This window comes from Zalophus californianus, chromosome 6 (assembly GCF_009762305.2).
Source record: "Zalophus californianus isolate mZalCal1 chromosome 6, mZalCal1.pri.v2, whole genome shotgun sequence".
Classification (NCBI taxonomy): Eukaryota; Metazoa; Chordata; class Mammalia; order Carnivora; family Otariidae; genus Zalophus; species Zalophus californianus.
Window position 1 is genome coordinate 60,666,559 of NC_045600.1, and position 15,091 is coordinate 60,681,649.

The following is a 15,091-nucleotide window of genomic DNA, read 5'->3' on the forward strand; positions in this document are numbered from 1 at the left end:
GCCGTCAGAATTGGATCTAAAATATATTGCACGTCTGTTTTGATGTTTTGGAACTATTTTTTAAGTTACTATGACATAGTAAACAGTGGAGATGAAGGACCTTTTTAAACAAAAATTATACGACAGCACTCTGGCAGTTTGGCCAGGAGTCCTTTCGCTTACAGTGGCGCGGAATAATTCCCTTCCCTGACTTTCTTGGGCTCCTCCTTTGGCGGCTTACACAGGAAACCAAAGATGGATAATGCCACAGATGAGCTCACGCTGGCATGACGTCAAGAAGCCTTGACGTCAGAAGGCGGTTGCCACGGGGACCATTCGCCACCGACGGCAGAGTCGTGAAACCTCATCACCGCACTCGGCTCCCTTTCGGCCTATGCAGGGTCGAAGCTGCTAAAGAAGCTTTAACCTTAAGGGGGCCTCAGGGAGAGAAGAGTTGTGCTGCTGCCGCCGAGAGCCCCACCTCCGCGGCTCCGGGTCCCGGGTCCCGGCCTGTGGCTGCGAACAGCGGCTTCAGGAGGCAGCGGAGGAGGCGGCGACCGACCTGCCGGGTCTCCCCCGCTCCGTGCAGGACTGGGAGAGGGGATCCGCCATATTGGAGCCGGAACCGAAGGTGCCTTGCAGCCGCAGCGCGAGGCGGGTGGCGGTGGCGGCTCTGGCCTGGATGTGAGCGGAGTCGGCTGCGCTGGGGCCCGCAAGCCTGGGGAGTGAATGAGCTGCTTACGCTAGTATCCTCCCCGCCCACTCTCTCCACTTTCCGCCGCCGGGGCCGGGGCCGCACCGGGAGGGGGCTGGAGTCGGCCGTGGCGGCGGCAGCGGCGGCGGCAGCGGCAGCGGCAGGATGTTCTCCAAGAAGCCGCACGGGGACGTGAAGAAGTCTACCCAGAAGGTGCTGGATACCAAGAAGGACGCGCTGACCCGTCTCAAGCACCTGCGCATCGTCATCGGTGAGGAGCGAGGGGTGGTGGCGCCCAAAGGCCTTCCCTCCTCTGGGAGCCCCTGGGGACTCTCCCGCCCTCCCTGGCTCTGTGCGGGAATAGAGGGCGAGGCGTCGCCTCCGCAGAGACGCGGGAGGGCGGATAATTTGGGGAAGGGAAGACTTGGCAGTTGACAGAAACTAATCACCACCGACACAGGGTTACCTAATTTTGAGTTAATAGTCCGAGTTCATTTTTACAAACTAGCATTACTCTAAAAATTTAGATCTTTTTTAGACTTTCCGGAGGCTTGGTGTTGTCGATAATGGTGTTTATAGAATATGTATGTCAGGTGACTACCGCCGTCCCCATCCAAGTGGGGGAAAAAAAAAAACCTTAAACTCAAACAGTATAAACCTTAATCTTTCAAGTTTCTTGGCTACTGAGGGCGAGGAAGCAGTTACACCTCTGGGAAGTGGCTGGTTTCCAAAAATCTTAGGGCAAGAGCCCCGCCCTTCTGTTAAAGTACCTTGTTCATCATTACTGTCACTTAGAGGGAAGATTATTATTAATTACAGAAAACAAAGTCGTTTATAACTTCCTTTGCTTCTTGAAAATTGCATACAATTCTGGTGTTATTTAGTTAAAATTTTCTGTTGCCTCTACATCTCTGGCTGGCAGACCAAATAGTGCTCCGAGTTGTGGTAATAGGGTTAAACGAATCTTTTGAATACTTGCTCATTTCATATAGGCTGATAAGGGCTGTAATGATATTTATGGAACACCCGGTCCAGGATTTTGATCTTTTTAGATGGAATTTGAGGTGAAAAGTAAAGTTACTTTGCTTGTGTTGGTACAGAGAGTTATTGGCAGGACTAAGTTTAGAACCCAGATGCCTGAATCCTAGTTCAGAGTTTATTATCCTAAGCTCTCTTTTTAATGAGTGTTTTTCTGAAAAGTGACGTTTAATTAGTGAAGTAAGTCCTGTATTTGAGCTGTGTGTTTCTCTGTTGTTTATTCATACCATCAGGATACTACCACCACCATTTGTATGGTTTACAAAATGATTTCACATAAATTATAATTAATCCTCACAGTAACTATAGAGGTAGGTATTATTATACTCCATATTTTACAAATGACAAAGCTGAGGTTTGGGAATGTTAAGTAGTCATCCAGCTACTAGGAGACCAGAACTGGAGCCCAGATTTCATATCTCCAGTTTGTTTTTTTACTCTTCCTACATTTATGACAGCAAATCTTTATCACAAGTAAGTTGTATTTATTTCTGTGGAATAAGAAAACAGTTAAATCCAGTTTAGCAGTATAAAAAGAGATCCAGTTTTCAAAAAAATATAAATCTTCTAAATATAGTTGAGACTGTGATCTTTTTATTTTCATTCTACTTGAGAGTTTAAGTCATTGAAGAAAAGGTTTGGCTGAGAGAGTGCAACAGAGAAAATCAGTGTGTGAATGTAGATGTTCACAGATAATGGCCGTTTAAAATTGGAGACTTAATGGAATTTGACACCTACTTGGGACAAACTGTAGGCTGAGTAAAGTCAGAGCTATAAAGTTGAGTTCCAATAGAGTATTGACATTTCCTAAATTAACTGCTGTATTCTTTAGTTATAGAGTGGTTAGGGAATGGTTCCTACATACTTCTTGGGCATAAATGTTTTTTCCATCTGTGTGACATGGTCTAAATTAAGAGGCTAGACGTGTTAGATATTTTGTAGGGTCTAGCTTCCTTGGTTTGAAAGCAAAACAATAAAAAAACCCTTTTTGTTTTTTATTAATTTATAGGGTTTTTAAAAAATGGAGCATATACTATATATAAACACTTAAAATATCCTTAAGAACCTTCAACTAGAGAATATTGTGCTTTCAGACTCTCTGCCCTGTCGGTGGATGAGGTCCATACAGAGAGATTACAGCACTTCAGTACTCTTATTTTTATTTATTTATTTTTAATATTTTATTATATTTTATTTTATTTTTTTAAAGATTTTATTTATTTGAGAGAGAGATAATGAGAGATAGAAAGCACGAGAGGGAAGAGGGTCAGAGGGAGAAGCAGACTCCCTGCTGAGCAGGGAGCCCAATGTGGGACTCGATCCCAGGACTCCAGGATCATGACCTGAGCTGAAGGCAGTCGCTTAACCAACTGAGCCACCCAGGCGCCCTTATTATATTTCATTTTAATTCCAGTGTAGTTTACAGTGTTTTACTAGTTTCAGGTGTGTAATATAGTGATTCACCAATTCCATATATTACTCAGTTCTCATCAAGGTAAGTATACTCAATCTCCTTCACCTATTTCATCCATCTCCCCCACCCACCTCCCCAGTAAACATGTTTGTTCTCTATAGTTAAGAGTCTGTTTTTTGGGGGGTGGGGGCGCCTGGGTGACTCATTCAGTTAGGCATCTGAATCTTGATTTCAGCTCAGGTCATGATCTCAGGGTTGTGTGATTGAGCCCCACATCTGGCTCCACTGAGCTTGGAGCCTGCTTGAGATTGTCCTTCTGCCCCTCCCTTCCAGTTCATGAGAGTGCTCTCTTTCTCTCACCAAAAAAAATAATAGTAATTTTTTTTTTTTTGGTTTGTCTCTTTTTTGTTTTTTGTTTTTTTTTTGGTTTGTCTCTTTTTACACTTCAGTAGTTTTATTTATTTTATTTATTTTATTTATTTATTTGACAGACAGTTTTAGACCAGTAGTTCTCAACCAGGGACAGTTTTGTCCCTCTGGCAATATTGGCAACGTCTGGAGATACTTTTAGTTGTCACAAATAGGGGGAGAGGCTACTGGCATCTAGTGGGTTGCAGATATGCTGCTAAATATCTTACATTGCTCAGGATAATACATCACAACAATATTCTAGCTCTAAATGCAGTGCTGAGATTTAGAAACCTTGAAAGATGGATCTCCAGGTGTTGTACTTGTTATGGAAAGAACCTAAATGTCCATCAACTGATAAATGGATAAAGGGGAATATTACTCAGCCATAAAAAAGAATGAGATCTTGCCACTTGCAACAGCGTGGATGGAGCTAAAGTATATTATGCTAAGCAAATTAAGTCAGTCAGAGAAAGACAAATACCATATGATTTCACTCTTGTGTGGAATTTAAGAAACAAAACAGATGAACGTAGGGGAAAGAAAAAAAAAGAGAAGGAGGCAAACCATAAAAGAGACTCTTAACAATGGAGAGCAAACTGAAGGTGGCTGGGGGGATGGGCTAAATGGGTGATGGGTATTAAGGAGGGCACGTGTTGTGATGAGCACTGGGTATTGTATGTAAGTGATGAATCACTAAATTCTCCTGAAACTAATATTACAGTATATGTTAACTAAAAACTTGAAACAAAAAAACACAACAAAACAAAAATAAATGTACATTGTGTTTACTATATTAATTGAATAAAATATTCTGTATCTTTAAATGGTTACAGTTATTTTGTTTGAAATATGGTTAATGTAATTCCTAAGAAAATGACTGTGAAAAAGTAGAGTGACCAAAAGCTATAAGGTGTCTTAGAGGTCCACCAATCAGGTACCTTATTTTGCAGGTGGAAGAGCCATTTCAAATCCTGTATTTATTTTTTTTAAAGATTTTATTTATTTATTTGACAGACAGCAAGAGAGGGAACACAAGCAGGGGGAGTGGGAGAGGGAGAAGCAGGCTTCCCGCCAAGCAGGAAGCCCAATGTGGGGCTCGATTCCAGGACCCTGGGATCATGACCTGAGCCGAAGGCAGATGCTTAGCATCCCCATTTCAAATCCTTTCTGGAAGTAGGTGCGAGTTTTACATAAAAACATTGTGAGGAAACTAGTTTGCAAAGTGGGCATTGCCAGTTACACAGGATTTTTATTTTTGATTGGTTCCATCTGAACTATATTTTTAACCCTTAAAATGAATTGCCATTCAGGGTATTTAGAGAGAATTCAGTGCATCCAAATATATGAGAACATAATTTAAACATCCAGTCTAAACCTTTTTCCTGCCATGTGTTCCTAAGGGACACATGAGACGTTCCAGCTGAATTTTAAGAACTTGACTCTGAAGGACTTAGATTTAAATCTGTGTTTATTGATATTGCTATATGTTTTATCTGTAGAAACTGGGAGTTAGAGTTTTTAAAAAACAAAGCCTTGTCTAGTTTCAAAAGTTTTGTGTTATCCTCTCTCCCCTTCCCGTCCCCTTTTTTTCAATTAAAAGCCTTGAGATAATACACTAAGTTAGCACATGTAAGGTAGCTAACAATGCCTGCATATAGTGGATATTGACTAAATGTTAATTTTCTTCTGTGGCAAGGTAAGTTCAGTCGTGATGATTTAAAAATAAGAAGATGAGTTCTTATTCAGTTAAGAAATACACTGATTATTGTTGGATCATTCTTTCTAATAGCTTTATCAATATAGAATTGGTATACAATAAATTGCACATATTTAAAGCATGCAGTTGAGTAATTTTGACATGCATATATACCTTGTGAAGCCATCATGACAATTAAGATTAGGGACATAGCCAGACCTTCCAGGTAGCAATTTTATCTATAGCCTCCCAAAGTTTCCTTTTGCCCCTTGGTAATCCCTTTCTCCCACCCCTGCATGCACTCCATCCCCCCCATCTTCCCTTGGGCAAAACTGTGTGTGTGTGTGTGTGTGTGTGTGTGGAATTACACAGTATTTACTCTTTTTTGTTTGGTTTCTTTTATTCAGCCTTATTTGAAATTCTATATTGTTGGGTGGTGTGTCGGGAGTATATTGCTTTGTTGCTGAGTAGTATCCCATTGTTTGGATATGCCACAATTTGATAATCCATTCACCTGTTGATGGACATATGCATTTGCAGTTTTGGGCTATTACACATAAAGCTGTTGTGAGGTGTACTTGTTTATAGACACATGCTTTTTTCTCTCTTGGATAAATACCTAGGAGTGGAATGGCTGGATCACATAGTTGTGTGTTTAAATTTGTAAGAAACTGCCATACTGTTTTTTATAATTTAACATTCTTACTAGCAGGGTATGAGAGTTCCATTTCTTCCACACAAGTACCAACACCACTTGGTATGGCCGGTCTTCTTAATTTCAACCACTATAATGTAGTGGTTGTAATTGTTTTTCTGATATCTAGTAAGGTTGAGCTTCTTTTCATGTGCTTATTTTTCCATTGTATAACTTCTTTGAAGTGTCCAAATTTTTTCATTCAGTTTTGAAAATTCTTTATATTCTTTGAATACAAGTACTTTATCAGATACATGATTTGCAGAGATCTTTTTTCCCAGTCTTTGTCTTTTAAATTTCTTAATATTTTCTTTGAAGGAGTAGGAATTCTTAATTTTGATTAAGTCCATATATCAGTTTTGTCTCTTATGATTTATTCTTTTGATGTTAGATCTAAATCTTGGCCTAAGCTAAAGTTACAAAGAGCTTCTGCTATCCTTTCTTCAAGAAATTTTGTAATTTTAAGATCTATTGAGTTAACTTTGTAAATATGGTTTAAGGTATGGATTGACTATTTTTTGTGTGTGTGTGTGCAATGGATATCCAATTGCTCCAGCACCATTTGTTGAAAAAGACAGCCCTTTCTCCACTGAATTGCCTTTGCACTTTTTCCAGAACTCATTTGTCTATATATGTGAGGGCCTATTTCTGGAATTTCTATTTTGTTCCAGTGATCTGTTTGTTTGTGTTAGAGCCGAGATCCCTCCCTCTCCCTCTTCTCTCTTATTCACTTTCTCCTCTCTCTCTCCCTCTTTCTCTGTATGTGTGTACACACACACACACACACACACACACACAGTTTTTTTTTTTTTTTTACTGTAACAATAAATCTTGAAATCAGGTAGTGTTGTTCCTTCCTACAACTTTGTTCTTCCTTTTCAAAGGTATTTTTGGAGGTGGGGGTGGTGGGGGTTGTATCAGGTCCTTTGCATTTCCATATGAGTTTTAAAGATTAGCTTGTCAGTTTCTTAAAAAAAAAAAATTCCTCCAGGGATATTGATTGGGATTATGGTGGCTCTCTTGGTCAATTTGAGGGGGTAATAGACAACAATATTGAGTTCTCTAACTCATGAACAAGGTATGTTTCTCCATTTACATAGGACTTCTTTAATTTCTCTTGGCAGTGTTTAGTAGTTTTTAATGACCAGGTTTTACACATTTTCTGACTTATCCCTAAATATTTTCTCCTTTTGATGCTGTTGTAAATGGTATTTTTATATCCATTTCTTTGCTAGTGTATGGAAATACAATTTTTTAAAAGTGTTGCTTTTTTTTTCTTTTTTTAGTAGTCTCTACACCCATTGTAGGGCTTGAACTCATGACCTCAAAATCAGTAATCGCATGTTCTTCCTACTGAGTTAGCTGGGTGCCCCTGATTTTTGTGTATTGAGCTTGTATCCTGAAATCTTGCTAACTCACTTAGTCTTGCTAAACTCACATGGTCATATTAATTTTTTGTAGATACCATTGGGTTTTTTTACATAGACAGTGTCATCTGAATAAAAACCGTTTTATTTCTTCCTTTCCAACGTGGATGCTTTTGTTAATTTTTTCTTGGCTTATTGAACTCACTAGAACACTTAGCACAGTGTAGAATAGAAATGGTGAGAGTGGGCATCCTTGTATTGTTCCTGATCTTAAGAGTAAAACAATCAGTTTTTTATCATACAACATGATGCCTTTTATCATGTTGAGAAAGTATCGTTTTTTGCTGAGAGTTTGGATCAGGAATGGATGTTGGATTTGTTAAATGCTTTTTCTGCTTCTATTGAGATGAACAGATCTTTTTTTCATTTATGAATATGATGAATTATAGTCATTGATTTCAAATGTTAGTCAACTCTGCAGTCCTGGGATTAAACCTCACTTGGTCATGAGGTATTGTCATTTTTATATATTGTTGGGTTTGATATGCTAAAATTTTGTTTATAATTTTTATATTTATGTTCATGAGGGATATTGGCCTGCACTTCTCTTTTCTTGTAATGTTTTTGGTTTTGATATCAGGTAATGCTAGCCTTATAGTATTAATTGAGAAGTATTCATGTAGAATTATTTTTTACTTAAATGTTTGGTAGAATTCACCAGTGAAACCATCTGGATCTGCAGTTTTCTTTGAAGCAATGTTTTTAACTACTTTATTAGAAAGACGGCTGTTCACATTATCCATTTCTTCTTGAGTGAGCATTGGTAGTTTGTTTTTTTTCAAGGAAGTTTTATATAAGTTGTCAAATTTATAGGCATGAAGTGGTTCATAATACTCCCTTATTATCCTTTTGATGTCTGTAGATTCTGTGGTGATGTCACCTCTCTTAAACTTGATATTGATAATTTGTCTTTTCCTGATCAGAATGACTGGAGGCTTATCACTTTTTATGAATCTAAAAGAACCAGCTTGTGGCTTTACTGATTTTCTGTTTTTCCATTTTTATTTCATTGATCTCTGCTTTGATCTCTTGATTATTTCTTTTTTTTTTTTGGCTTAGATTTAATTTGCTCTTTTTCTAGTTTCTTAAAATGTAAATTGAGATTACCAATTTGAGACCTTTTTTCTTCCCACTGTAGGCATTTGGTGATATAAAATTTTCCTAAGTAGCATCCCACAAATTATGGTATTTTGTATTTACATTTTCAGTGAGATCCATAGTACATTCTACCTTGCCTTTTGGTTTCTTCTTTGATCCATTGTTTATTTACGATTGTGTTCTTTAGCTTCAAATATTTGTGGATTACTCAGATAATTGTTATTGATTTCTAATTTAGTTGCATTATAGTCAGGCAACATATTTTGTGACTTGATTTCTAAAATTGATTTGATAGCCCTACATATGTTCTAACTTGATACATGTTCAATTTGCACTTGAAAACAATACATATTCTGCTGTTCTTGGGTTGAATGCTCTAAAAATGTCAATTAGGACAAGTTGTTTGATAGTGTTGTTAAAGACTTCTGTATCCTTGCTGAATTGCTGTCTACCTGTTTTTATCAGTATTGAGAGGGAGTGCTGAAGTTTCTGATTGAAATTGTGGGTTTGTCTGTTTCTTTTTGCAGTTCTATCAGATTTTGCTGAATGTATTTTAAAGTTCTCTTATTAGGTGCCAAAACATTTAGGATTATTCTTTCCCCTTGATAAATTGATTCTTTTTTTTTTTTTAAGATTTTATTTGAGAGGGAGAGAGAGAGCATGTGCACATGCATGCACAAACAGGGGGAGGGAGAAGCAGACTCCCCGCTGAGCAGGGAGCCCAAAGTGCAGCTCAATCCCAGGACCTGGAGATCATGACCTGAACCGAAGGCAGGTGCTTAATGGACTGAGCCACCCAGGCGCCCCTGTATTGATTCTTTCATCATTATGAAATGATCTCTTTCTCCCTAGTAATATTCTTTGCTTTGGAAATTGGCCTTTTAATTAAAATGTTTGGATGATGTACATTCTTTGTTTTGTTACTGTGCTCTTTGTTATACACCCAGAACTTATTTGTCTTATAAGTGGAAGTTTAAACCTTTTGACCACCTTCACCGATTTCCCCCACCTCTTGCCTCAGGCAACCCCCACTCTGTTATGTTTTTATGAAGTTGTTTTTTTTAAATTTCACATATAAGGGAAATCATACAGTATTTGTCTTTTCTCTGCCATTTCACTTAATATAATGTAGCAAATGGCAGGATTTTCTTTTTCTCTTTTTGTGGCTGACTAATATTCCATTGTATATATAAGTGTAGGATGTACATTTTCTTTATTCATCCATTGGAATAACTGAAGTTGTTTCCATGTCTTGGCTATTATAAATAATGGTGTAGTGAATGAGGGGATGCAAGTACCTCTTTGAGGTAGTGATTTCATTTCCTTCAGATATATACCCAGAAGATAGCAGGAGGGGAAGAATGAAGGGGAGTAAGTCGGAGGGGGAGATGGACCATTAGAGACGATGGACTCTGAAAAACAAACTGAGGGTTCTAGAGGGGAGGGGGTGGGGGGATGGGTTAGCCTGGTGATGGGTATTAAAGAGGGCACGTTCTGCGTGGAGCACTGGGTGTTATGCACAAACAATGAATCATGGAATACTACATCAAAAACTAATGATGTAATGTATGGTGATTAACATAACAATAAAAAATTATTAAAAAAAAGATATATACCCAGAAGTGGAATTGCTAGATCATATGGTAGTTCTGTTTTTAATTTTTTGAAGAATCTCCCAACTGTTTTCCACAGTGGCTGTACTAATTTACATTCCCACCAACAATGTACACAGGTTCCCTTTTCTCCACATCCTTGCCAATACTTAACTTCTTTTTGAAAATAGACATTCTAACAGGTGTGAGATGATATCTCACTGTGTTTTGGATTTGCATTTCCGTGATGATTAGTGATGTTGAGCACCTTTTCATGTACCTGTTGGCCATCTGTGTGTCTGGAAAAATGTCTATTCAGATCTTCTATTTTTAAATTGGATTGTTTGTTATTTTGCAATTGAATTGAATGAGTTCTTTATATATTTTGGATATTAACCCCTTATCAGATACATGACTTGCAGATATCTTCTCCATTCTGAGGGTTGCCTTTTCATTTTGTTGATGCTTTGCCTTTTAGTTTGATGTAATTTGGTTATTTTTTATTTTTTTAAAAGATTTTATTTATTTGACAGAGAGAGACACAGCAAGAGAGGGAACACAAGCAGGGTGAGTGGGAGGGGGAGAAGCAGGCTTCCCGAAGAGCAGGGAGCCCAATGCAGGGCTCGATCCCAGGACCCTGGGATCATGACCTGAGCTGAAGACAGACGCTTAACAACTGAGCCACCCAGGCACCCTGGTTGTTTATTTTTGTTTTTATTATCACTTCTCGGACTTTTGGCTAAGATCAAGTGTATTTTTGCTTTTATTGCCTTTTTGTTGTGAAATCCAAACAGTCATCAGGACCAGTGTCAAGGAGCTTTCCAATTATGTGCTTTTCTAGTTTTGTGGTTTCAGGTCTCAGTGTAAGTCTTTAATTTACTCTTAATTAATTTTTGTATATGTTGTAACATAGGGGTCCAGTTTCATTCTTTTGCAGGTGGCTGTCCAGTTTCCCCAACACTGATTATCTTTTTCCTGTTGTGTATTCTTGGCTCCTTTGTTGTAAATTAATTGACCATTTATGCATTGGTTTATTTCCCTCAATTCTGTTCCATTGATCTATGTATCTGTTTTTATGCAAATATCATACTGTTTTGATTATTTTAGCTTTGTAATAGAGCTTGAAATCAGGGAGTGTGATGCCTCCAGCTTTGTTCTTTCTCCAGATTGCTTTGGTTGCTTGAGGTACTTTTTGGTTTCATACAAATTTTAGGATTGTTTTTTGTATTTTTGTGAAAAATGCCATTGGGATTTTAATAGGGATTGCATTGAATCTTTAGATTGCTTTGGGTAGTGTGGACACTTTAATTTTTAAGTCTTCCAATCCATGAGTATGGAATGTATTTATTTGTGTCTTCTTCAATTTCTTTCATCAGTGTTCTATAGTTTTTAGTGTATGGATCTTTTACCTCCTTACTTAAATTTATTCCTCAGTGTTTTTCTTTTGATGGAATTGTAAAAAAAAATTTTTTTTCAAGTAAGCTCTACACCCAACATGGGGCTTGAACTCACAACCCTCAGATCAAGACTTGCATGCTTTACTGATTGAGCTAGCCAGGCGCCCCTAGGTTTGTTTTCTTAATTTCTCTTTCTCATGGCTCATTGTTATTCTCATGGCTCATTGTTAGTATATAGAAATGCAACTGAATTTTGTGTACTGATTTTGTATCTTGCAACTTTACTGAATTTATTAGTTTTAACAGTTTTTTGGTGGAGTCATTAAGAGTTTTCTGTGTATAAGAATATGTCATCTGCAAATAGAGACAGTTTTACATCTTCCTTTCAAATTTGGATGCCTTTAACTTCTTCTTGCCTAATTGCTCTGGCTAGGACTTCTAATACAATGTTGAATAAAAGTAGCAAGAGTGGGCATCTTGTTCCTGATCTTTGAGGAAAATATTTCAACTTTTTACCATTGAGTATGGTGTCAGCTGTGGGCTTGTTATATATGGCCTTTATTATGTGGAGGTGCATGTCCTATATACCCAGTTTGTAGGGAGTTTTTATTACGAGTGGATGTTGAGTTTTGTCAAATGCTTTTTCTATATCTATTGAGATGATCATGTGATTTTTATCCTTCATTTTGTTAATGTGGTGAATCACATTGATTTTTGGAAGCTGAACCATCTTTGCATGCTTGAAATAAATCCCACTTAATCATGGCTATGATCCTTTTAACTCATTGTTGAGTTTGGGTTTGCTGCTCTTTTGTTGAGGATTTTTGCATCTATGTTCTTCAGGGATATTATTCTATAGTTTTCTTTCTTTCTCTCTCTCTGTCTTTTTTTTTTTTTTTAAGATTTTTATTTATCTGACAGAGAGAGACAAAGCAAGAGAGGGAACATAAGCAGGGGGAGTGGGAGAGGGAGAAGCAGGCTTCCTGTGGAGCAGGGAGCCCGATGCGGGGCTCGATCCCAGGACCATGGGATCATGACCTGAGCCAAAGGCAGATGCTTAACGACTGAGCCACCCAGGCACCACCTCTCTCTCTTTCTTTCTCTCTTTTTCTTTCACTTTCTTTTTTTCCTTTTTTCTTTCTTTCTTTTTTTTTAAATGTCAGGGTAACGCTGGCCTTATAAGGTGAGTTCAGAAGTATTCCCTCTTCTTCTCTCATATGGAAGAGTTGGAGAAGGGTTGGTAATTATTTTTTATTTTTTTTTAATATTTTTTATTTATTTGAGAGAGAGAGAGAGAGCATGAGAAGGGAGAGGGTCAGAGGGAGAAGCAGGCTCCCCGCTGAGCTGGGAGCCCGATGTGGGACTTGATCCCAGGACTCCAGGATCATGACCTGAGCCGAAGGCAGTTGCTTAACCAACTGAGCCACCCAGGCACCCTATTTTTTCTTTAAATGTTTGGTAGAATTCACCAGTGAAGCCATCTGGTTCTGGACTTTTCTCCTTGGGAGGCTTTTATACTGACTCAGTCTCCTTACTTGTAATTGTTTTGTTCAGATTCAGACCAATAAGTAGTCATTCATATGTGGATAATGTACATTTAATGCCATTATTGATTTAGTTAAGTTTGAACCTGTTGTCTTGCTATTTGTTTTCTATTTGCCCTGTTTTTAGTTCCCTCTTCTCTCTTTTTTGCTTTCCTTGTATTAGTTGAATAAATTTATGAGTCTTTTAGAAGTCTCCTTTGTTGGTTTATTAGCATCTCTTTATTATTTTAGTGTGATTGCTTTAAGACTTATGCATCTTTACCAGAGCCTACTATTAAGTAATATACGACTGTATCACTTGTCATATTGTATAACAACTTTATAACCATCTACTTCCATTTCTCCCCTCAGCCTTTATACTTTTTTGGTCATACATACTTACACATGTGGTAAACCCCATACCATATTATTTTGTTTAAGCAGTTATTTTTTTAAGGACTTTTAAATGAGAAGAAAGCATGCATTTACCCATGTAGTATCATTTCCCACTGCTCCTCATTTCTTTGCAGAGATAGTTATTTCCATCCATCCAGTATTATTTTGGTTCTGCCTGAAGGACTCCTTTAATGTTCCTTTGTGATAATAGTCTGCAGGTGATGAATTCCTTACACTTTTGTTTGTTTGAAAAGTTATTTTGCCTTCTTTTTGGAAAGATACTTGACTGTTTAGAATTCTAGGTTTATAGCCTTTTCCTTTGTCCTTTAAAGATTTTACTCCACTGTCTTCTTTCTTTCCTTCCTTCCTTTCTCTCTCCCTCTCTCTTTCTTTCTTAAAAGATTTTATTTTTAAGTAACGTCTACATGCAACATGGGGCTCAGACTGACAACCCCGAGATCAAGAGTTCTATGCTCCACTGACTGAGCCAGCCAGGTGCTCCTTGCTTGCATTATTTTGATAAGTCTGCTATAATTTTTACTTTGTACATAAATAACATTTAAAAAAAATTTCTGGCAGCTTTTAAGATTTTCTTTTCATCACTGGTTTTGAGCAGTTGTGCCATGGTATAGTTTTCTTAGTATTTTTTGGCTTTGGGGGTTCATTGAGCTTCTTAGATTGGGTTTACATTTTCATTAAGTTTGGTCATTTTTTTCCCCACTTCTTTCTCCCCTTTTTTGGAATTTCATTTATTAATATATGAGGAAGTATTCATATTAGATTTGTATATTGGAAAAGTATTATTAGTATATTGGAAGGTCTCATAGCTTGAAAATAACTGACATTCTTTTCCATTTAGGGGGATTCTTTTTTCTGTTTTATCTTGGATAGTTTCTGTTGCTATCTTCAAGTTCACTAGTATTCTGCTCATGCAATCTGCATCGATTTTATCTAGTTTATTTTTCATCTCAGATGTAGTTTTTATTTAGTTCATTTTGGGTGTAAAATTATATCGTCTCTATGTCTTTTTAACATCTTGAACACATGGAATACAGTTAAAGTAATTTAATATACTTCTGTGCTTATTCTAACTTCCTTGTCAGTTCTGGGTCAGTTTTAATCAATTGATCATTTTCTTTATCCTGAGTTGTTTTCTCCTTCATGCCAACTAATCTTCGCATATCTGATACTGTGAATTTGATCTTAGCTCCTGGATATTTTTGTATTCCTTTAAATTCTTGAGCTTTATTCAGGGATGCAGTTAAATTATTTGAAAGCATTTTGAGCATTTCAGGTCTCCCTTTTATGGTTTGTTGAGTGGATCTGTCTGGAGCTAATTATTACCTATTATGAGGCAACATCTTCCTGAGTATTCCACCCGGTGAATGCCCTGCAGATTATGAGTTTTTCTGTAGTTCAGCTCTTGGAAACAGGTGCTATTCTCAGTCTTCTGTGATTGGTACTGTTCTCTCAAATTCTTTCACATAGTTCTTTATCCTGTCTTGGGAAGTTTCCTTGTAAGTATGTTATGATCATACTGGAAGGGGACCTTCCTCAGTATCCTGAGTTCTGACTGTGTGCATCTCTTTCTTCTTGGTGCTTTGTCCTGTGAATTCTAATTATCCTGGTTTCCTTGGACTGTTGTTAGTCGATATTCTCAGTTTATGGATTCTACTGGCTCTCTGATTCTCTTCTCACCATGGCCTGAAGGCTCTTAAGTCAGTAAGCTGGA

At 37.7% G+C, this 15,091-nt stretch overlaps 1 protein-coding gene across 12 annotated transcripts in view; it reads left to right on the plus strand.

The window, feature by feature from the left end:
* Positions 1–375: 375 nt before the first annotated feature.
* Positions 376–15,091, plus strand: part of RALGAPA1 (Ral GTPase activating protein catalytic subunit alpha 1) — a 253,551-nt gene continuing 238,835 nt past the window's right edge. For 4 of the 12 annotated variants that reach the window (XR_003515516.2, XM_027568756.2, XM_027568752.2 and 1 more), the window contains exon 1: positions 377–944. Coding sequence is in view for 11 of the 12 variants with exons in the window: in XM_027568756.2 (XP_027424557.2) it covers positions 839–944 (106 nt within the window). In the remaining variant the exon portion in view is untranslated. Of the gene's footprint in view, positions 945–15,091 lie in introns of all 12 variants that reach the window. The other 8 variants (XM_027568753.2, XM_027568754.2, XM_027568757.2 and 5 more) reach the window with 5 other exon arrangements.